Source organism: Abramis brama (genome assembly GCF_963993115.1).
Source record: "Abramis brama genome assembly, chromosome: 19".
Classification (NCBI taxonomy): Eukaryota; Metazoa; Chordata; class Actinopteri; order Cypriniformes; family Leuciscidae; genus Abramis; species Abramis brama.
In genome coordinates this window covers 32,640,909-32,665,366 of record NC_139981.1, presented here as the reverse complement: position 1 = coordinate 32,665,366, position 24,458 = coordinate 32,640,909, and the positions used below count along the sequence as shown (strand labels likewise).

The following is a 24,458-nucleotide window of genomic DNA, read 5'->3' as shown; positions in this document are numbered from 1 at the left end:
TATAGAATAGAAGAGAAGAGAAAGTGTTAGTATTAATCGATCAAGTGCGTCTTCAGCCATTTCTTGAAAACGGCAACGGAATCATCAGTTCGAGTTGAGTTTAGGTAAAAGGGAGCCAGTGGTCGCTCTGTATTTCCTTTGTTTCCGTTCTGTTTTAGTCTGTTGTCATAGAAACTCATTGTCTCATTGATTATTACACACCTGTTCCTCATTTGTTCAGTAGTTATCTGTGTATCAGGGGCATTTCCTCCAAAGAGGCAAGGGAAGCAGTGCCTCCTCAAAAAATTGGATGAGAAAATAAACAATGCAAATATTACAAAATGTGACATTAAATAGTGTATAAATCACTGGTTTTTCTAAAGTAACATTGTCCAACAGCGACACCAGCGGTTAAAGTTGCAGAGGGACGCAAAGTTTTAACAGACCGCTGGGTTTGATGGGGGTAATTGAGAACGAATGGGGGAAAGTCACTTGAAATGCCTCCATTGTGCTATGGTTGGATATGATTGGTTATGGTTGGATATGATTGGTTTGTGCGATAAATCCTGCCTCTTGTTTTCGTGCGCGTTTTCGAATTGTTCTGAATGAACAAAATGATGGTGTTTAATGGGAAGACTTATTAAAAACTAAGTAAACAACTCAGCCACTGAGAAATCACCACTTTGTCACATCAAAATCAAACTTGAAATGGACTTGAAACATGATGACTGGGGTATTTTTAGTGAGCGATGACCTTGGTGAAATTAAAGGTGCATTTTCGTCTGTGACGGTGTTTACCGAGCTTGATAACCAAAGAAAATAAGTTGACTATTAAAAAGAATAGCTGAACCTCAGTTCACAAATAAAATATAATGTTTAAATTGTGCCTTTATTATTTTGGAATAAATGTAAAAATTCTTAAACTATATTGATGAGATTTATATTTGTTTTTAATCAATAGAACATTAATTACTTAATGTAAAAATACAAAATAGAATTTATTTGGTTTCTCTTTTTTATGTGATGTTTATTTAAGCAGGAAGATGTGACAACATTCAGTGTAACTGGGAGATGAATTTACATTTAATTAACAAAAAGGACTTTGCCTCATTTCAGAAACCCACCGCACACCACTGCTGCGTAATGCCATCAGTTCTGTCAGCTCACTGTCTGGTGTTGTCTGTGCTCTTTTACATTGCCTTCATTTGTTTGGATTATCTTCATGTTGGATTATGCTCTTTAGTTTTATAAATAAAGACTATCTTCATCTTCAGTCAACTGAAGTCAACATGTTATTGCGAAATTCACCCAAACAGCCTACAGTTGATGCTAATGATGAACTATTGCTTTATTTGAAATGCAAAACTGTAAATGTCACAGTCAGACTGGAATCAAGATTATGTATTCTATGACATTATTATTCAGTCTCATCAAATTCTGTAGAAATTCTCGATTTAATCATTTGTTCTACAGGGTGTGGTGAGATACAGCTTATGCTAAGACTCGCTGGCCTTTAGCTTTAACAGAACATCTTCAACCTGTCAAGGCTTGAATCCTGGAATGCTGGTCTTCCTGAAACACAAATGTCTAAATCTTTTAATAATAGAAAGTGAAAAGTCTTCTCCCCGGACTTCTCACTGTTTAATATTAGGCACAGTGCCCAAGAAAATGCAAATCCCCTGTCAGGTTCATTAAAGCCACCTCTCAAGTTATTGAAATCGACCTAGATTTGTTTGACTACGCAGAAAAACGAAGGGTGCCGTTTTAATAACACGAAGCTGACACCTCTGCTTCTTCAGCTCTGTGTAACAGACAGGGATGTCTTTGATTTAAATAAGAGAATGTCAGCTATTGAATGCCCAGAAATCCTCTGAGACTGATGTTTCTATTATGCTTTCCTTTTTTTGTCTATACAGGTCATAGCAATCGCAATGGATGTTTTCACCGATGTGGACATCTTTAAAGAAGTGGTAGATGCCTCAGTCAGGGGTGTTCCTGTCTACATTCTCCTCGACCATAATCACTTTAAAAGCTTCCTCGCTATGATAGAAAAACAAGACATCCAGCTCCAAAAACTCAGGGTAAGTGTCCATATTCTACTGTATATTAATGCACAGGTCACATTCTGCATTCAAGTCAAGTCAAGTCAGAATCAAAATGCCCTCCATCCCAAGGAAAAATGCATGGTTACACTTTATTCCGATAGTCCACTTTAGACATTCTACTAACTGTGAAACTGTGTCACCTAATTCTCATTATACTATTAGTAGACTGGTAGGGTTAGCAGAATAAGTTGACATGTATTTGCAAAGTTACTTATAGTCAGAAGAATGTCTGTTGAGGAGCATCAAAATAAAGGGCCCTATTTTAACAATCTGAAACGCAAGTATCAAACGTGAAACGCAAGTAACTTTGTGGGCGGATCTCAGGCGCTGTTGCTATTATACCGGCGGGATAAATGACTCTTGCACCCGACGCAAATCTAAAATGGGTTGGTCTGAAGTAGCTTCATTACTCATAGGTGTGGTTTGGGCGTAACGTGAAATAAACCAATCAGAGCGACATCTCACATTCCCTTTAAGAGCAGACGCGCTTGTTCCATGGCGGATGGCTATTATAACGGCGGATTTGCCAGGAGCGGTTCACAGCCGAGGAGACCGACGTTCTCGTCAGGGCCGTAAAACACAGAGAAGTGACATTGGGGATGGAGAAACACACCCAAATTAGCTTCGGTTAAACAGGCGTATAATAATTTGGGTAAATGTGTAAGCTAGATTTATGCCTATTTCTTCACATCTTCATGGACACCACAATGATTTCCTTCAGGTGGAATATTTTTCCTTGTAGTTATGTATGGTTTGCAAAAATGTCAACTGCTGCGTCTGTGTGTAGATGAGAGAAGCAAAGTGTATGTGCGTTGTGCACACGCTACATTATGGCCAAGCATGCGCCCTTAAAATAGCATCTGAACGCACCACTGAAAACGCGCCACTGACTTTAGATTAGGTTTTTCCTGGTCTGTGGCGGAATTGTTTTCTGGAACTGCAAAATAGCACCAGGGAACGTTTGCGCCACAACACGCCTCCTCTTTTCGCTGAACCACCCCCAGGAGCACAAGTTCATTCCCTAATTTACCGACGTGCGTCTGTGGAGGGAAAAGTCCGCTGTGTGTCGGGTGCAAAATTGGAATGATACATGCGTGTACACAACGCATTCTCATCCCAAGGCGTCATATACTGACGCTTTTGAAATTTCGTCTACATTCGACGCACATGGCACCCTTTAGCGTCAATATGTGGGTGCCATGTGCGTCGAATGTAGACGAAATTTCAAAAGCGTCAGTATATGACGCCTTGGGATGAGAACGGGCTGGTGTACAAAGTGTACAAAGTCAATTGTGGGTGCAAGATAGAGCCCAAAGTGTTAACAGATATTAAGCAGACAGTCTACTAATACTCTAATGACTGCTAGTTAACATGTAGCTGCAAAGTTACTCATAGTTAATAGAATTTCTAAAGTGGACTATCGAAATAAAGTGTTACCAAAAGCACAATTTAAAATATTAACAGTTTTACTTGCATTATATTTACTAGAAAACAAAACAACGCCTTCAGCTGATATATGGACAAAAATATATATTTGTCCACCAATTAAGAATTAATTTCTTTGTTTTAGACAAATCGTGGTCATGTTGTACCAATTCGTTCCCTCATTTTGATTTAACTAAAACAAGGGGACAAATTAATACAGAGTGGGCACAATTTAGTAGAACAAGGGAACGAATTCTTAATTTGTGTAGTGAACTCTTGATTCGTGGCCACGATATATATATTTTTGTGCATATGTCATGTGCGGGGCTACGTACAAAAAATAAATAAATAACACAATGCATAAAATATACAGATGGATAAATATTTAAAAACACTAACACCTTTATGTATGCTTTGATCCAGTGGGATGATTCTTGCTTTGCCGCATATACAACTATTAAGGAATATCTTCAGCCAGTCAGTAGTTAACCTTGGTAAAGGTGGCGTATTTGTTCTCGTGAGCAGAATGAGACACTGCGTCCCTGTCTCACACACTCTGTCTGCTCTCTGCTTCAGTGAAATCACACGATGAAACGCATCCAGATGCACCACACTTTCTGACATATATCCATTGACATGCAGTAGCAATGTTACTTGGTTTATTAATGTATGAGCCTGTGCATGAAAGATGATATAAGATATATATTTGATTTCAGTGTGTGAACAGATTTCTTCATTTATCTGCATTATACTCTTCTGGTTGATAGCTGAGGCTGATTTCAGTTTTAAAATTTGACTGGCATAACACATAACCAGAAAAACAAAACGTCAGCAGCAATCTGCAAACCTGTCATGCGGTTACTCTTGTTTTTTTACAGAGCTCTCCTATCTCTCTCTTTTATTTCTTTGTTTCAGTGCGCTAAAAGAAATGAAAGTTGTTCCCAGTGAGTTATTCTTTGAGAGACTTTGAGAAACATATACATTATTGAAATTAGAAAATATTTTCAACTGAATACTGTTTTTGCTCTTTGTAAGCAAATCATTTACTGCTTCATTCATACTTTCTTGTGAAGTGATGATGCCTTGAAGTGATGAGAAGCCATATAAAGAAGCTCTGAGCTGGAAACACTGCCCCTCCCTCTTCTTCCCAGAGGGTATTAACTATTATTATATTAAAAACAAGATGCAATTATGACTTTTCTCACCACACCTCACTAAGGGCCATCATCAGAGCATTTTTCTGCGACTGACATTTATTCTTTGAATAACTCAGTACATTCAAAGGTCACTTAAAAAGTTCACTTAGTTCACCCAAAAATGAAAAGTATTCTCGTCGCTTGATAAACTTAAGGATGAGCCACTGTAGTCACTTGGACCATTTTGGTAACCCTTCCTTTTACAGTCCCCTAATTACTAGGTATTTACCTGGTAAATATATGGTAAGTTATAGTTGGTTATTGGTAATTACCACAGGTAACAATAATGTAAATGCAGAGAAACTACAAACTAATTACTAGGTATTTACCAGGTAAATATATGGTAAGTTATATTTGGTTATTGGTAATTACCACAGGTAACAAGTATGTAAATGCAGAGAATCTACAAACTAATTACTAAGTATTTACCTGGTAAGCATATGGTAAATTATAGTATTTTAGTGTGCAATTACTTAAGGTGATTAGTATGTAATTACAGAGAAACTACCAGGGAAAAAAACACCACTGTTAAATATCAACTCAACAAAGTACTGTGTACTTGTTACCTGTTTAGGTTGGTAATAACTCAGATTTAATTGTGTACTTCCTCAGAATGTAGGCAGCCATTTTTTAGAAACACCTCCAGTATTACCCATCCATCAATTCAAGTTAGTGTCACGGCAGGATAAATGCAAAAAGGTGCGAGGACTCAAGTGCAGAGAATGGTGTTTATTTATAAAAGAAAAACAAATACAAAACAAAACCCACGAGGTGGGGTGGGGGGTGGGGTGGCATAACTAGAAAATACAAAACCAAAAACAGAACATGAACTTACTGGGGAATCACAGAGAACAGGAAACATAAAACAAAGAGGGGACAAGAGGGGACTTCTAAAGGGAAACTAATCAGGAGGGAACAGGTGGAAGAACTCAAACAATAATCAGATAACAAGTGGGAGGGATCAGACAATGACATGAGCACATGGCCCAAAATAACAAAACACCCATGTGCAGCACAAGACAGGACAGGCATGTGACATTACCCCCTCCCTACGGAGCGGCTACCAGACGCTCCATAAGATCAGGGCGGGACGGGAGGGACAGACCAGGGCTGGACAGGCAGTCCATCGGGCGGCCATGGAAGAGACGACCCCACGGGCTGCCAGGGCGGAGACGACCCCTCGGGCGGCCAGGGCGGAGACGACCCCTCGGGCGGCCAAGGAACAGCCACCACCGGCTCAGGACCAGACACTACTGGCTCAGGAACAGACACCGGCTCGGCGGTGGCCATCTTGTCCGAAGACACAGGCTCAGCAGACGTGACGTGAACAGGCTCTGGATCGGCAGACGTGACTTGAACGGTCTCTGGATCGGCAGACGTGACGTGAACGGTCTCTGGATCGGCAGACGTGACGTGAACGGTCTCTGGATCGGCAGACAGGGTGAGCAGCTCGGGCGGGGCCGGCAGGGCGAGCAGCTCGGGTGGGGCCGGCAGGGCGAGCAGCTCGGGTGGGGCCGGCAGGGCGAGCAGCTCGGGTGGGGCCGGCAGGGCGAGCAGCTCGGGTGGGGCCGGCAGGGCGAGCAGCTCGGGTGGGGCCGGCAGGGCGAGCAGCTCGGGCGGGGCCGGCTGGTTGCGCCCCTTTTCTCCGCTGAGTCCTCATGTGGTCGGTACGTTATGTCACGGCAGGATAAATGCAAAAAGGTGCGAGGACTCAAGTGCAGAGAATGGTGTTTATTTATAAAAGAAAAACAAATACAAAACAAAACAAAACCCAGGAGGGGGGAAAAACATAACTAGAAAATACAAAACCAAAAACAGAACATGAACTTACTGGGGAATCACAGAGAACAGGAAACATAAGACAACGTACCGACACAGACTGCAAACAAGAGGGGACTTATAAAGGGAAACTAATCAGGAGGGAACAGGTGGAAGAACTTAAACAATAATCAGATAACAAGTGGGAGGGATCAGACAATGACATGAGCACATGGCCCAAAATAACAAAACACCCATGTGCAGCACAAGACAGGACAGGCATGCGACAGTTAGGTTTGTAGTTATCCTAGGGTTATGTTGGTAACAGTCCATGTTTATTTATTACTATCTTGAAATAAACAAGGCTTCCTTTTACAGTACAGTTTCACTTTACTTACTGAGTAAATTGTCATGTTTTCCTTGGTAACGTTGCAGGACATACGAGGTAAAAAATTGTGACTATATGGAAAAGGGAATGATCAGGTAATATGGTACAATTCCGGTAATACCATGGAAATAAACAAGGCTTCATTTTACAGTACAGTTGCACTTTACTTACTGAGTAAATTGTTAAAACATCTGCAAGAACATACCCAGTATTTAAGATGTGCCATGACATTAGGGAAAACTGTTCCTGCGGGGTAGTTACCAGGTAAGTGTAAGGTAAATGATTTGATAAGCCCTCTATAAATGGGTGTAGCAATGAACAACAACTATGTAAGACAAGGTAATTTATTGGAAACTACCGTCTTAATTTCAAGATAAATAAACATGGTAATAAATAAACATGGACTGTTACCAACATAACCCTAGGATAACTACAAACCTAACTTGAATTGATGGGTAATACTGGAGGTGTTTCTAGAGAATGGCTGCCTACATTCTGAGGAAGTACACAATTAAATCTGAGTTATTACCAACCTAAACAGATAACAAGTACACAGTACTTTGTTGAGTTGATATTTAACAGTGGTGTTTTTTTCCCTGGTAGTTTCTCTGTAATTGCATACTAATCACCTTAAGTAATTAAGTAAATAGATGAACGAAAGTCTTACGGGGTTGGAACAACATGAGGGAGAGTAATTACTGACAGAATTTTCAGTTTTGGGTGAACTAACCCTTCAACAGCACAGCAACAGCTACTGAAGCAGATCCTGATTTCTATGCTTGATTTACTTTGTAAAAATTGTAAATTTTAAGTATCTCTACAATTTCTCACTCTTGCGGGAGGCAATTTTTCACAGCATCCAATCAAGCTGGCAACAGACTTTCCTCACTGTAGACCAGTGAGCACACAACATGCACACAACATGCCCACTGTCGCCAGTGTTGTTTGGGTGTGCAGATGTAGTCAAACAGAAGGGACGACAGCCTTGTTGCTTTAGCAGCAGTGATAAGAACTAACCCTTGGCTTCAACAGACAGGCTTGCTGTCATTATCTTTGTTTGCAAAGCAATAATGAGGTTTGTTTGCCTATCGTTTTGTTTTTTGCTGAACAGTGTCTCTGTGTAATTTATCATGAGACATGAGACACTAAATACAACATGAGCAAAACAGGATATGGGGAAAAATGTTGGAGGGGACTTTATTTGATCTATTGGGAACTGACCGGATGAAAACTTTATCTCATCTCATCTCAAATAAACATTTCTGATGTCAGCAAGAAGGAAAATTATTTCAGAGGCAGTAGTCTGAGTAGTCAAACCAATTGTCAGAGTCATGTTTACATTTACATTTAGTCATTTAGCAGATGCTTTTATCCAAAGCGACTTACAAATTAGGACTACTGTAAATTAAGCGAGTCATCGTGAAGAGGCAAAAACAATGCAAGAAGTGCTCAAAATACAAAGTGCAGGCATTGCTCAGAGTAGCATAAGCCAGATAAGGGAGTATTAAGGTTCAGTAAAGTTAATGTTCAGTTTTGGCATTATTAGTTGACCTTGTTTCGCTGTGAGTCTGATTAATTACTCTGTTCACCTGTTGTCTAATTAATTATTAGTCCCTTGTTTGGTTTAGTATAGTGCTATGTTTCCTGAGTTCGTTTGTCCTGTCTGTGGTAATGTTGAGGTGTGTGTGACCCATTTTCCTGCGTGGTCCTGTGTGAGTTTTATATTAAAGAAAAATATTAAAGTTTTATATTATTTTCCTTATTCCTTCGTCTTCGTGCACTACTTATATATAACCACCCGTGACACCAATCATGTTTTCATACTTTTCATAGTACACCAATCATACTTTTTTAATAATAATTTGAGAAATCTCTTAAAGCTAAACTATATTCAAAACTCTTAATTACATTTGAACACACAGGCTGTGGCACTGATATTTCTGCTGCACAAAACAATAAATGTGTTATATAATTAAATTGGACTTGACTTTTGTGTCTTTGTAACTGTTCATAACTAAAATGTAATGTGTATTTTTATACAATGTGCATCAATGAATCATGCACATTAACAATAGGAATTTGAGTTAAAAAAAGTTAAGATGTAATTTCACATTTACATTTGCTTGTTTTCTTGCTAAAAGTTATCTAAACATTTTTTTTTCTTGAATGCAGAATATAAGGATACGTACAGTGAAAGGCCAAGAATACCTTTGCAGATCTGGGGTAAAGTTCCACGGAGCAATGGAGCAGAAATTTCTTCTTATTGACTGCCAAAAGGTGTTTTATGGATCATACAGGTGAGGCGGCATTATTTATTTATTTATTTATTTAGCTCAACCAAACAAATGACTGATTGTAAAACAGCAAGCAGTGGCAGTGTTCCCATATAGATGCCCCCTAAATAATTGCACGATATCTCACATTTACATTTATGAATTTCATTGCATTAGATTAAAAAAGAAAATCAAACCAAGCTGCATATCGATGTTAGTACTTTCTTCAGAACTAATTTTGCTTTTCTAGTTTTCAAGGTTCATACAGATGTCATTGAAGAATAACCACAGTTAGTTCATCACATCCATTATATTACAATCATATACTTTTGTATTCATTTTGAACAATATATCTATTTTGTAAATATAATGTTACACCTAAAAATTTATATAACCCGGGTTCCCCGAGAAGGGAATGAGACGCTGAGTCATGGCATTCACGCTATGGAAAATCTTGAGCGTGAAGCATGTCAACACACGCCATTCTCATTGGCCGAACGCCTGGATGTTGTGACATAGAGAAAGTGCGTCACAGAGTCCATAAATAGATGCCAGAAATGAGCATTGACAGTGCAGAAATGTCAACTGCTGCGTCTGTGTAGATGAGAGAAGCAAAGTGTATGTGCGTTGTGCACACGCTACATTATGGCCAAGCATGCGCCCTCAAAATAGCATCTGAACGCACCACTGAAAACGCGCCACTGACTTTAGACGAGGTTTTTCCTGGTCAGTGGCGGAATTGTTCTCTGGAACTGTAAAATAGCACCAGGGAATGTTTGCCGACGAGGGAAAAGTCCACTGTGTGTCGGGTGCAAAATAGGAATGGTACATGCGTAGGTGTACAAAGATTAAATGATACATTCCTTCTCAGGGAACCGTATTACATTCGTAACCTACGATGTTCAAACAGGAACTTTGACGCTGAATCATGGCCAAGCTGCAACCTTCCTGTCTCTCTCTTGAATCCAACACAGAAGTGACTAATCCCGCATTTTTGCCCATTTTCGTTTATCCGGGAGTGACACGCTAACAAGATGGTGACGGCCGGCTCCGCCCTCTTTGGCCTTAAAAAATGCTCTTCAGAATCCTACGGGTGATGTCACAGACACTACGTCCATATTTTTTACAGTCTATGGTCATGGTGTTGACACTATCGGAAATTGAATATCAACGTCGCCACACCCAAGGTAACAGAGCCCACAAGGCTGTGTATGAGCTTGTTGAGCGCAGACTAGACTTGGGTCAACTCTGAAGGACTTGAGTTCCTGGGGTTGAATCCACATTTAAACTGTAGAATCTGATGAATGTGTGCGGAGAGCACCACAGAAATCTTATAAAGGTGCACCCCTCGCAAGAACTCAAGACTCTACACTCCTAGTGGAGTGGGTCCTGATGCCTAGAGGTGGAGCCATCCTGCGTGCCTCATAGATGACAGAATCTGAAATTCAATGTTAAATACGCTGCTTGGTGACTGCAATACCTCTATTGTGACCACCTAAGCATCAGAAGCTGAGAGGATCTACGCCACTGGCCTGAGCGGTTGCACGAAGGGCGAGATCTGTGGCACATTTGGTGTGAGTCATCCGCCGAAATACAGCGGTGGTATAGTGTTAACCCCGACATGTTTAGAAGCTTGACTCCTGACTTATATCACACACACACACAGGATTGAAGGCAGACACATGCTCTAACATACGGCTTCTGAGGACAAAGCAGCTGCCGACACACATTTCTGGCGTCTATTTTCGGACTCTATAACGTCACTACGTTCGGCCAATCAGATTGGCGTGTAGACACCGGCTCATGCGGAAGCGTTTCCATAGTTCTATAGTTACACTTCGAAAGGGGTTGTTTTCTGAAATTGAGCATGTTTCTTTAAAATAAATTAAATAAAATAAGTTTTGAAATGATTATATAATCCTAAACCATTTAAATGGGGCTTTAGTGACCAAATACGTTTTGGAACACTTTTTTATAAGGACTTACTGCATTTTGCGTTTTAACTTTTTACGCTTAACATTCAGCACGTCAACATGCAGTCATGCTGTCAATCAAATGGCTGGCTTTTAAAGGGCATTTATTATGCAATTATTTACACCATACCCAAGATAAACTGCATTCCAAAGTATTTGCATATGTGGCCAAGGCTGAATTGAATTGCTATATTTATCTTCATTTCTCGTTTGGCAGCTTCATGTGGTCCTATGAGAAGATCAACCTCAGCATGATTCAGGTTATAACAGGCCATTTAGTGGAGACTTATGACGAGGAATTTCGGACGTTGTACGCCCGATCAACAATCCCAGCTCCGTTTCAGACTTTCAGCGTGAACCAGTGTGAGATGGAGCCTAATGGCAAAATGGATGGCTATTCGATTCATTCCACCAACCCCTTTGAAAGGAAAGATCATTTAAGGCACACACTTGACGCTGTTTACCGGCAAGCCTGTGAAAGGAGATCAGGGATTTCGCCAATGAGAGAGGTGGAAGAAAGGCCGATTGTTACACCGCATGCTCGATTCCTTCAAGACACATCAGAGTTTCACAAAAGACACAGCTACGCGGGTGAACGTCAGGAGCCTGTATATCTGTCGAAATTGTCCAAGTTTGGCTCTAGTAATTGGAACGTGGCAGCAGAGAGCAGCCGTTACAGTGGTTTCTCCAACAATGTGAACAACCAGTATGAAAGTTACGTCACCAACCCGGTGTTCAGAGGCTCAAACATGCGGCAATCGTACCATGGCCACGACAAACAAATTCTCAACATGAGGCAAAACATGCCCAGTTTAGCAAGTACTTCCAAGTCTTTCCTTCGGACGTGGAGGTTAGAGTCTTACCTCCAAAACCATAATGATGCACCTTATGGAGAGAACTACGATTATCTGGACCAATACGAAGATAATAAATTGGCTCCTCCGCAACACTCTCGCATTAGGTCATCAGTTGTTTTCACGCCCACCATACCGGAACAACCAGAGATGAACAGCTACTCCAGTAATTCAGCGTCCTCCAACCACGATCCAGCACGAATTCAGCCAAATGCTCAGATTTATTCTTCAGCACACTGGAATCAGACAGCACAGCATGATGACTTCATGCTAAAAAGGCGCAGTTTACAGATTTTAGAAAACTCAGGGAGTAATGCAACCTATAGCTCCGGAAGGGATGCAATATATGCAAGTTTAAACCGAGCCAAAAGTAGATTTCCAAACACTGAGCAAGAGGACAGATTCAAGAGGCACAGTGTGGCCGATCCCAGGTGCAATACATATAACAGTGACACAAACGGGCCTTCCAGCTACATGTACGCATCTTTACCTAGAAAACAGAGAAACTGCAATGCGTCTGCACAGGAGAATCCCAGAAATCAAGTGTACACTCCAAATTTCAAAGAGGACCAAAGGTCCGTCTCACATCATGATTTCAAAAAGGCAGATGAGAGCACAACTACCTCAGGAAACACATGGCAAGATCCTCCCTTGAGAACTGTGTCCGCATCGCTTCTGGACCAAGAGGACAGTCCACCTTCGAAACCAAACAGTGTATCATCACAACGCTTCTTGAAAAGGAGCACCAAGAAAATAAAATCCCTTCTAAACATCCCACAGAAGGGGGACGGCTCACCGAAAGGGAAGAATGCACAAAGTCTTAAAATGGGAAGCAGCACGGATACAATTCTCTCGGATTATGATGACACCGTGGGAGACAAGAAACACCATGGAAGCACTGCCAATTCCACCAAGTCTGTTGAGAGCATCCGACTGAGGCGAGCTAATGGGAAGATCCCTGGAGATGAAGGCCTGGCGGGAGAGACATCTGCGCCTCGCTTTAGCACTGAAGAGCTTCATCCGCCTCACCCACCTGCAAGTGCAGAGACTTCCAACACACAGGAACAATCCTCGGTTATTGCTCAGAAAGAGAAGACAGACTCGACACTAACAAGATCAGATCCGTTGCCAAAGCAACAAGTACCAGCAAACAGGCTGTATAGCAGATTTGAGCCGCTTTATTCATTTGAAACCAGGCGTCCCACAGCGGGCCAGCCTGACTATGTGTCTCCACAGAGCCACGTAAGCGAGAAAACAAGGAATACTGTCTTTTTAAGAACACAACCAATGAATGACCATAACACTTACCATACAACACAGGGGCAAGACAACAGATTTGGCCGGTTCATTCAAAGAGTTGGAAATTTATTACACAAGAATAAGTACTGAAATTAATAGTGAACTGAGCTGAGATGTGCACCACTAGACTGACCAAATGGATTTGCAAATATTGCACAAATAATTGTTTTCAAACAGTTTTCTCAAGCACTACCATTCACCTTCCATTGGTCAGACTAACAGATCGTCCTGCCTCTAACTTATGCCATTGATTGAGCCAAGCTTGTTATGTCAGACCGGTTGGGATGCTCGTGCTCGAATGGTTTGTTTAAATTGGCTCTGCGTATTTAACTCAGATAGGAGAGAGTATTTTCAGATCCAAAAATGTACACACTTCAGCTTAAGTAGAACAGTGCTGTTTACATGCGCCAGTGTTAAAGGTTGGCAATATAACTGGTGAAAAATACTGCAAGGACTATTACACTGTTACTTTGTAGTAATATTTTTCACTTATGGTAAATTTAAAAGCATGTCTGGAGTGGGGATATAGGCCGATTGGCTTTATAATTTCTATCACTTGAATGAAAGCAGTTATGAAACATTATCTAAGAACAAAACCTCTAATTCGGTCTGATTAAAAGCTTTAGTCAATCATCCATACAACCTTAAATTGCACTTCAGCTTGTTCGAACACTTCCAAAATAACCCAGATTGTTGTTGTTTAATTGACATTGAAATGCTGGAACAAATGCAAGATAAATAAATGCTGGCTTGTGGGTAATTGGTGCTTAGATATCTTTAAGGGTGACTAAAAATACTGGCATATACTGCACTGGCTTTGCACTATATATAGGTCATGATTTTGTGTTTAGATTGTGTTATGAAACTGTTTTTTATTTAAAAAGTGCACATGTAAAGTATATTGGAAAGGACAAACAATATAAACATGCCATTCTCTTACAATATCGGGTCTTTTTTTGTAAACACTATCACTGTTGCTTGTAACCTTACAGGGTACTTACCAAATAAATTAATGGTCATGAAACTAATTTGACTTAAAACTATTGTATGATGTGAGAAGAAAGAGGCCATGAAGTGCTATATGAAATACTGTCATTTTACTACAAGACAATAAACGTAATATTTTGACCTATATGAGTTGACAGGCAGCAAGTAAATTGATTACAGCTTTAGTCAATGTGGTCAGTAGTCCTGGAATTTATACTGACACCTATTGGTGAGGATTAAGCATCACACAAAGGCAAAAGTATCTGGTTACTGAGATTTGGCTGGTCATGTGACAATCCACTGAGGCGGTTTACGCCAAAACCCAAACAGCTTTTTCTTCATTTCATGTGCACATCAGTTTAAGCATATCTGTCCAATTTGCGGTTACACTTTATATTAGGTGTCCTTAACTACTACTATTATTTTGTTCATTTTGTATTGTAAAACACTTGTGCTGTTATTGAGCTGGATATGGGTACGGTTAGGACAGGTTTGCTGGTGTGGGTATAGGTTTAAGGATGGGTTATGGTATAAGGGAAGGTAAACAGTGTAATTATAGATGCAATCTACAGCTGTAATTACATGCAGGGTTTTTTAATATATATATAACTACAATGTAAAACATGTACACAGGTAGTGCATGGTATTAAATTATTATTTTAAATGTTAGTACATAAAAGACACCTGATATAAAGTGGGACCAAATGTAGCCTACTTAAAATTTCTTTAGAGGTAAAACATTTTAATAAGAAAAGTGTTGTCCATAGTCTTCTTTTGTCATTATAAAGTCCATTTGCGGAAAAAGCTAATTGAATTATCTATTTTAAGCTGAAACTGTAGTGCTTTAGCAGGTGCATTATTCACATTATTCAACACTCTCAGGTGTCATTTTGTATTTTACAGTTTTTTACGATTGTTTACACACTAAAATAAAAATTTCCACACAATTTGCAAAATTCTACTCCAAGGAGCAAAACACCTCCACAGATTTGCACAACATTACACACACAATGTCTGCTTCACCCTTTTTGCAAAACATTACACACAGTGATTTGTAAAACTCTACACACATTTTCACACCTTAGACACAGTTAAGGATTGTGAAGTTACTTCCTTGTCATTACAAAGCCCCGGATTGCCAATGACCACACTAATGAACGAATTGGATAAACACAACCACCAGGTGTGGAAGCACACATGTGCTAATTTGAAAACGCAGCACTCAGGTGTGCTATAAAAGGCAGCAGGTGAGTTCACCTGTCTTCAACAAAAATGGAAGGAGCTAGAAGAAAAAGAAGAAGAGTGAGAATGAGAGGGGGAGCTCAAAGAGGAGATGAAGGAGGTAGAGGAAGAGGAGAAGGAGGTAGAGGAAGAGGTAGGGAAGGACTTATGCCATTGAAGACATAGCCTGTGATGTGGATGAAATCTTATGGCCTGATCCAGCCAGACGGAGAGATGATGAATAGTTACAGTATTCTTGTTGCTTTTACAGTAGTTTTTATTCAGAGTCAAAGTGTATGTACTTCATGCAGTAATTTTTATTTGTCTACAGATTTTATTTGTTTCATTGATTTCATTGTTGGTTGATTACTGTAACTGATTATGGTAAGAAATACTGTGTAAGTATTGAAATAAATACTTGAAATATTCAGTCTACAGCATCAGTGTTGTGCAGTGCTTTGTAAGTTTATAGTAGGCCTATTTGTGTACATTCTCCCTATATCTCAAACTAATCATGAAGAGTGTTGTGGGTATGTCACTATTTTTTTTTTTTTTTTGTCATCTAAATTATCCCTTACATAACAATGTCTGGCCAAAAATCTAGCACATGCTATTTCCTAAAATTAGTTTTTTTACAAATGTGTTTTATATTTATCACAGCTGTGTGTAACTGGCTGCAATAGTGTCTGATCATTGAGGACTGTGTTGGTTAAATGAAAACTAATAGCATTTTCACAAATATGTGTATATGTTTTGACTGAAGTGTGTCATTTTGCAAACAATCTAGGAATTATGCAAATTGAGTGTGGTGTTTGGATAATTGTGATTCTGTTTTGAAAAAAAGGAACCCGGTTTTCAAAATTGCGTGTAAACAATTGAAAAAAACTGTAAGATTTGACAAAAAAAAAAAAAAAATGACAGCACATTTCACATTACACATGGTTTTTATACTTTTTAATACAATTATACTTTATGTGTTTAATCTAATCTTTAACCATACTAATAAGTAAAATTACTTAAGTTAAACATCACAATTGTGTTTCTTTCTGTGGAGAAGAGAGTGTTGAACTCTCTTCTCCTGTTTTCTATTCTTCTGCCATCCAGAATGAAGCACAGCTAAAAGGTTTGTTTGAGTCATTTCCCTTTTGGCGAGAAATTGCCTTTACTTTTGCCAAAATACCAATTTTTGTTTTGCTATCATAAAACAAACAAGCAAGCTCAGCCCAGGTGAGAAAAAGTAATAGAAAAGTAACGTAACGCATTATTTTCCATGCAATCAGTTGCTTTTTTTACGGACTGACTCAATATTTTAATGCATAACTTTTCTTTCTTCCAATGCTGGTGACAAGCCTGATTACTTGGTGATGTGCATCACTACTACTGGTAAAAACACATATAAATAATGGTGTTTAAGATTTTGGTAATATCATCCACCCCTAAAATGTTAACTGAAAGTCATGTCATTATACATAAAATGTAATATAGTTCACAGAACATAATCTCTTTAGTCCCCTGGTGTGCAAGCCATGAAACTGTCCGTTTGATGTTGGATACCTGAGGGAAAAGAAAACCTTTTGGATAATCCATGCAGACAACTAAATATGTTATTATGTGGATAGGGTGTAAGTGTCTTTGAGGTCCATCGAGGACTGAACGGTAAAGACATCAGGGTAGATAGTGAAACAGCAGCAGTTCATCATCTGAAGGCTGAAGAGATGCAGGTGTTGATCCATTGAAATGCCAAGTGGTTTCTTGGCAGAGGTGGCGATTTGTAGACATCAGACAACAACACTCGCATGTTGTACAATCTAGGGCTGATCCTTCATGTTTTAACAACAAATCTTACGTTTTCATACAAGTACATATTCTCATGAGATCGGTCAGTGTCATCATGCAACCCTAACCCACAGGGTTATTATAGTTATACAAATAATAAAGAAAACTATAGTACCTTAATGATACTAAAATAACACTGCTAACTTAGATGATCGTCTCAGATGAGTTTGTGAAATGAAAATATTTTAATTAAATATGACAATTATGCTCATAATGATACTTTGCACAACCTTTACTTTACAAAATAATAATGTTCCAGGTGGGAGCCAAGAGGCAGGTGTTCTGCACAAATCTGTGAACCTTTCTGCTAGATTCAATAACAGAGAGAGACACAGATAGTAAAATAATTTCTGCTGGGTAAGCCAAGGGATAATGCATGATTCATATGAACACCAATCTCCAGGATGAATGTATCTGTTCTTGAAAATGGAGAAGTGTAGATTTCACTTGCACTTTCAACTGTAAAAAAATATTTATTCATATGTAAATGATTTAAAAGGGCAGAGTTTTAATTTGTGCTTTTTAAAGCCACCCTCATGTGTGATTTCCTCACAAACATATCTCGTATTTCTATACTAGAAACATAAATGTTTGCAAGGTTGACCTTGGAGTGTCACAGAGGTCATGAATGCATTGACTGATTATCCCTCCCTAGCATGAGATCGCAGCCTCTGCTCATTTTACCTGGAAACCTTCAGTGTGTTTCGCATTTCACAGTTTCCCCCAATGCCACTCTCTATATGACTGCTGTAACCATATGTTGGCTGAGGCAAAATTTAAAGGGATATTCAAAATTAATTTACAAACATATATTTAAATGATTAAAATTACTTAAATATATAAAAACATGCTGTTCCAGGCACTATGAAATTCTACTTCTCTTGATTTTTTGCTTTCATATTGGTTTTAATAGAGCTATAGGTAGTAAAAGTAAAGCAGTGTAAAATCCAATTTGTATTCACAGCATACAGTGGTGGGCCACTTAAGGACCTTGTACCAATTATGTAAATATCCATCAGTCTTAATTGGATATCTCTTTCTACAACATATATTTTCATTGAATTTCAACAGTTTTGTAGAAAATACCTTGAGGCACACATGACATTAGCTGGTTACATATTTGTGCAATTAGGTGATGCACAGGGTTCATGCTGGCAAAATGAGCTTTCAATAAAACTTGGCTGCCTATACAGAAGAAAGCCTTTTTTTTTTTTTATCTGTGCTACCTGACATGAGAAAACAGATAAAAAGGTTGAAAAACGGCATTTATACTTTAGATTTTCTCTTGAGCAGCTGAATAGTTTTATGGAAGCCCATTCCCGCCACATAAGAAAAAAAAAACGAGCATTCTTAAGTCATTATTATGACAAAAAAAAAATCGAATTTATGATTTACTAAGTCGAAATTATGACTTTAAAAGTCATAATTATGAGATAAAAAGTCAAAATTTTGACATAACTAAATCGAAATTATGACTTGTCGACTAAGCTTACTGATCTTCAGGCTTCACCTGCCAGGACAGGACACGACCTGACACAGGATGACATGCACGCTTCCATAGAATTGTGAACACATTAAGTAGGCTATTTTTTATCGTAGTTGGATTTTATCGAAGCGGATCTGAGCAAACTCACGGAAATAATTGCATCACCCCAGGTAAGTCACAAAGTAGGCTACACAGAAGTAGACTATTGCACATAAGTAAAGAATCACAAAATGAAGATTATAATTTGCATAGCCTATATATAGATGTGAATATGAATGATCCTGCGTCATATTTGTAATTAAATCACATTTAGAACATGTTATGGCTTGGGCACCTAAACGTGAATATAGAATATATTACAGAATATAATATAATACAGAATATAGGCTAAGGGAAAATTAGAACTCATGTTAAAGTTTCAGATGTATAGGCCTAATAAATGATAACATTTTATGGGCGAACCAATATAACATTTTATTTTATGTAGGCGACCATAGTCAGCCCTCCCTTAGTGAACGAAGCTGCTTAGGGCCCCGCCGCCACTAGGTGGCCCCCAAACTATGGTCCGACCATAGACCATGACCGTGACATGTTACGCCCGTTTCACACATACTCCGTTTGCAGTGCGTATGCGGTGCGTATTTTTTTCCGTACCCATGTTAACAGGTCAGAGCTTTCACACTGCACGCGGATGCGGTCCGTTGATCCGTTCCAGGGGCCGGTTGCACCAACTGTGCGTAAGTTACAACTTAGCCTAGTTTTGACGTAAATGGACACTAAGTTACGACTAACACACTTCTAAATATTTTTGCGTTGCACCATTAAACTTAGTTGAAGCGTAACTCTACGTATAAACTAAATATTTACGGCAGCCTCCGATCAGGAGTAAAATATTAGACAGACTGAACTGCATCAATAAGCTCTTCTTTTACCTGACAGACTTCAATTCTTTAGACATATATGATAATGTTGACATTTACACTCGCTTACATTTTAAGAGAGAGAACACGGTGTAAAAAGATTACTTTGTTAGCAGCTCTTTAACACGAACCCGTCCTAAACAGCACGCCGCTGCGTGCATCGGTCCATGTTGTGCATGTCAAATATCAGTCATAATCAATAAACGTAATTTCTTGTTTTTTCGTATCAATATTTATTTATTGATCCTTATTCATTTCATTTCAAATACAGTTTCTGAATGTTATTTACATATAAAAAAACTTATGTTATTAATGATCAGGCTATCGTATTTAATGGAAACTTATTTTTACCGTTAGTAAAGTGAGGCAAAAGAAGTTAGAATGAAAGATAAACGACAATTTACCTCAACAAGGCGACATAACGAACAACACTTGTTTCATTCATGGAGGTGGAAAAACAAGTTCTTTGTGACATGCAAGATTTATTGTATTAAAATTTAAATGCAAAAGAAAAGGCATGAGAGTCAGCTGTTTTTGTCAATTTTAAGTTTTAATTTAAAATATTTGTGATTTTAATTACAAATAGAGAAATAATTTTAATTTTAAGTACATGGTTAAATATTTGACCACTTGCTTGAGCATCCTAATATAAGTAGAATAGGTCTACGTTGTTTAAATTGTGTTTAAACGTGCATACGTCCATTAAAGAGTGTATATGTGTACAAAGAGAATACTTTTTATAATAAAAGTTGCTGCATAACTTCTGGATTTGAAATAAAAATAGTAAGTATGTGTTTGTGGTACAGCCGCGGATCAGTTATGCACTGCTAACGCAGCATATGTGAAAGCACCGCATACGCACTGCACACGGAGGATGTGTGAAACGGGCGTTACTGTAGGCTACAACTCGATGTACATTCACATCACGTTAACGCGGCGGTAGAGTTACACTCACAAGACAACAAAATAATAACAAAAGTTGATTATTTGCTTTTTTTTAAGCATAGGCTATACATCCGGAGCGTGCGCACACTAAAAGCCTGTCAAACAGCACCCGATTATTGGACACACAATGTTTACATAAACACAGTTGGTTATATCTAAAGTGAAAGTAATCAGTTGCGTCTGTGTGTTAGAAGCAGGGGGGCAGGGTTTCATAAAATATTGAAGCTTCCCCGGGCGCCGCCATTGATTAGCAGACCATCACCTGCTGTTAGCATCCCATTGACTCCCTTTCATTTTGGCGTCACTTTGACAGCGAATAACTTTACATCTGAGGCGTTTAAAGACTCCATTTGTCCATTATCCATTTCTAAAGAAACACGAAAATGTATAATAGGCTCCATTACCTTGTATCTTACGTTATGGCCCCGTAGAAGCAGTTTTTGTAAAAATAGGCTAACGATTGCGTCATAACCACGCGACTCTCTGTCGCACAGTAGAGAGATTACCGTATGGACAGGAGGAGAAGCTCGCGGGCAATCGGGGGGACGTGGAGGCAAAATGACAAAATAATTAATCAGAATACTTAGCAAAAGTTGCTCCTGCTCTGGTTTCGGGGTTTAGATTAAGCCAGGATTAGGCCTTAGTTCAATTAGGTCATTTAAGTAGGCTAGCTTTAATATACGTGCCTTAGAAAAAAAACATTAGCCTATGGTCTGCATCTTGAGACGAACAATGCCACTGACGTATTTTAAGATATATCAGTGCAAGTTGCTTTCAGTTAAAAAAGCTCAATAACGCATTTTAGTCTGGGACTAGCTTAATTTGTCTGTGAAACCATGATTGTTTCAAAGTAAACTTTACAGTAAGAAACGGGAAAATAATGGTTGTAAAAAATATTAGTTGGTGTCATTGTTCAGCTGAAGTCAGTTAAGTTCCGTTCAATAACTCTGTAAGATCACTTATGAAATGAGTTAAATTCAGCTATAAAGCAGCTCTGCAGAAAACAGTGATGCCATCGTCCAGCTCAGTTCAGATCTCATACAATAAGTTACAGTTCAGTCAAATGTAATTATACACTGTTAACCCTTGCTGTAAAAAAAGGCCACATTCTCTACAGTATCATACCATTTTCCATTAAAACAGTAATATACCGTCGAAAAACAATGCATTCTGGATAATATTTGTCATTTTCGAGAAAGTAGCCTACAGGAATATACTGTGACTTAACAGCGCTCAAAGTCGACACTAAGAGACTGTGTTCCAGATCACACCCTATACCCTCATTCACTATTTCCTACATTAGGTCTCTAATATAGTCCACTAGAATGAAAATAAATGAGTGAATTGATACAGTGATGAACACCTGATAAGCAAAATCACTGAAAAAATAACTACAACTGACTACCAGCAACACTGAGTGTGAAAACAGTTTACAAACCAGTTAAACATTATTTATTCCATACATGTACAAAAGTTCTTGTTGAGAATGAACAGATTAACATATTTAGTTGTTGATGTTTTATTAAATATAAATTAAAGTTTGTAGTCACCATGATGGAGATCAGTGTTTGCTTTAGTTGGTCTTTTGACTTTTTACCATTATATAACGCACCATGTTTTATAAAGCACATTTTTTATGGCAAGAAAAAGTCAAGATGAAGTTGATCAGGTGTTTTTGGCTGTTGAGATGATGCCATAATCATCCTGGACATGATTCTCTGTTCTCTTCGTGTGTATAAACTTTGAATTTATGGGTATTCAATATTTATCATATCTGTGAATCTGCAACATGAAATTTAGCAATGTTTCTGTAATCAGTTATTCTGAAGCATTAAAACATTTTGAACTCCTGCTTTCTTTTGACACACACAGACATCAACAATCAGAATATGAATCTCAACAATGGTGACAATCAAAGGTTTAATGTTGCAATGCATGCATTGATTATAATCAATATAACAAACTACATTCACAAACCATGTGTGTGTGCGTGCACAAGTGAGGCTTGCAAAAACACAGTCAAGCAGCCAGACAAAATCTAATATTAAAAAGTGAAGGGTCAGCGTGTCAGGATCTGGGTTGCTTCTCTCTCACACTACCAGACACACTCATCTCACTCACACACCAGCGCACACACACACTTTCATGTTTGCACTCTGTCATCACCTGTTGATCATCACAATCAGCGCTCGCGCTGCTTTGCGGTGACACCTGTTTCTTGTCTTGTCTGATTTCTCGGTCTACTTCTGGTGTTTGTTCTCTCTGTTCTGTGTCGGATTATTGTGTGAGTTACGCGCTCTCATCTTGTCTACAAACTCTTACCTTGTCTTGTGTAGCAGCATTCGCCTTAGTGTGCCCTGTTTCCAGTCACCTGCTGTGGTGAGCCTCAACTAAGTTTACTCTGCTCGAGCTGCTTTCTACAAGGACAAGTTCCTACTGAGAGAGAGAGAATTTTTCTGTTCAACGTTATCTCTCCTGACAAAGTACCCACTGTGTAGCTGTCTTCCTGGAGAGCTGCTTTTGAGTTCCAGTTCTGAGCTATCTACTACAAGCCGCATTTTTGTTGAACATTAAAGACTTTGAACTGAGTTACCTTTGCTTTTGGATCTTTTTGTTGCACTCTGACACCGCGGCCCAACTAAAGAAAACACTGATCTCTATAATGGTAACTTCAAACCAATCATTTTCAATTAAACATTTCAATAACAACTTCTGTAGATATATGACAGAAATAAAGTCATACTGTTAATAATAAGTGCAATAATGTGTAATGGCTGGAAGTCAGTTGTAGTTCTTGTGTTTCTCTATTTTCTGTTCTTGTTGATCCTCTTTCCTTCAGTGATTCTGCTTGTTAACAGCAGGTGTTCATCACTAATGCTTAACAATCACTTACATATTCACTTAATTATCTCACTGCAACACTGTCTCAATGTTACTTTTTACTCTTTGTAGTGTGGATTTTCCTGTGGGGTTGAAAGGGTTAACAGTGTAAGATTAAAAAGACACACCCACGAAATGTATTTTAACAGTAATAAACTAAGTTATAAAACAGGTATATACAGTTTACTGTAAGATTTTGTTTTTTTGGGTCACCATTGTGCTGAAGAGTAGAGCCTGTGCTTCAGTCCAGGAGAAGATCTACAAACAGTGATGATATGCTGCATGTTGCTTTATTTAACAGGCGGTGACTGTGTAGTTGCTGGTCCAGTGGAAGTCTCTTTATTTACAATACTTTGTTAGTGGTCTCAAATGAAATAAGTTCACATTAATTCTTTGCTCACATTATTAGTGCATTATAAATTTTAGTTAATACATTTAAACGACAGTTGGTCAATTTAAGGCAGTCGGTTTCTGCAAGTGAAATGAGTTAACTCGAGTTTCAATTTAGTGCATTGTTACAGTAACATACTGTAGATTACAGTAAATAACTGTACAATTAACAGTAAATTACTGGCAACAGTGTTGCCAGTATTTTACTGTAAAAAAAAGCCTGGTAAGATCTAACAGTGTACCTCACAGGGTCACTGTCATCAGATAATTGTAAACTTATATCTAAAATGTTATAAATTGTATTCTTTTTGCAGATTGATTGCAGTGTCATACAGCTTATGACAGATGACCAGCTGAAGGAATACCTGCCTTCCTATGGTGACCGACTGGCTATTCATGGATACTGCAGGCGAAAAGAACAAGATCCCAGAGGCCGAAAATCTAAACTTTTTGATCGGCTGAGAACCAGGCTAGCAAGAAGCAGAGGTGACACTGACAATGTATGTGAAAATGCTCAAAGAGTATGCGAAATATTGAAATGGG

The 24,458-nt window shown here is 38.7% G+C and overlaps 1 protein-coding gene across 1 annotated transcript in view; it reads left to right on the top strand.

The window, feature by feature from the left end:
* The window catches only part of fam83b (family with sequence similarity 83 member B), a 38,864-nt gene extending 22,972 nt beyond the window's left edge, over window positions 1-15,892 (top strand). The window contains exons 3-5 of the mRNA XM_084093590.1: window positions 1,896-2,060; window positions 9,024-9,148; window positions 11,315-15,892. Coding sequence (XP_083949716.1) covers window positions 1,896-2,060; window positions 9,024-9,148; window positions 11,315-13,340 — 2,316 coding nt within the window. The 3' untranslated portion in view covers window positions 13,341-15,892. The remainder of the gene's footprint in view (window positions 1-1,895; window positions 2,061-9,023; window positions 9,149-11,314) is intronic.
* Window positions 15,893-24,458: the final 8,566 nt, after the last annotated feature.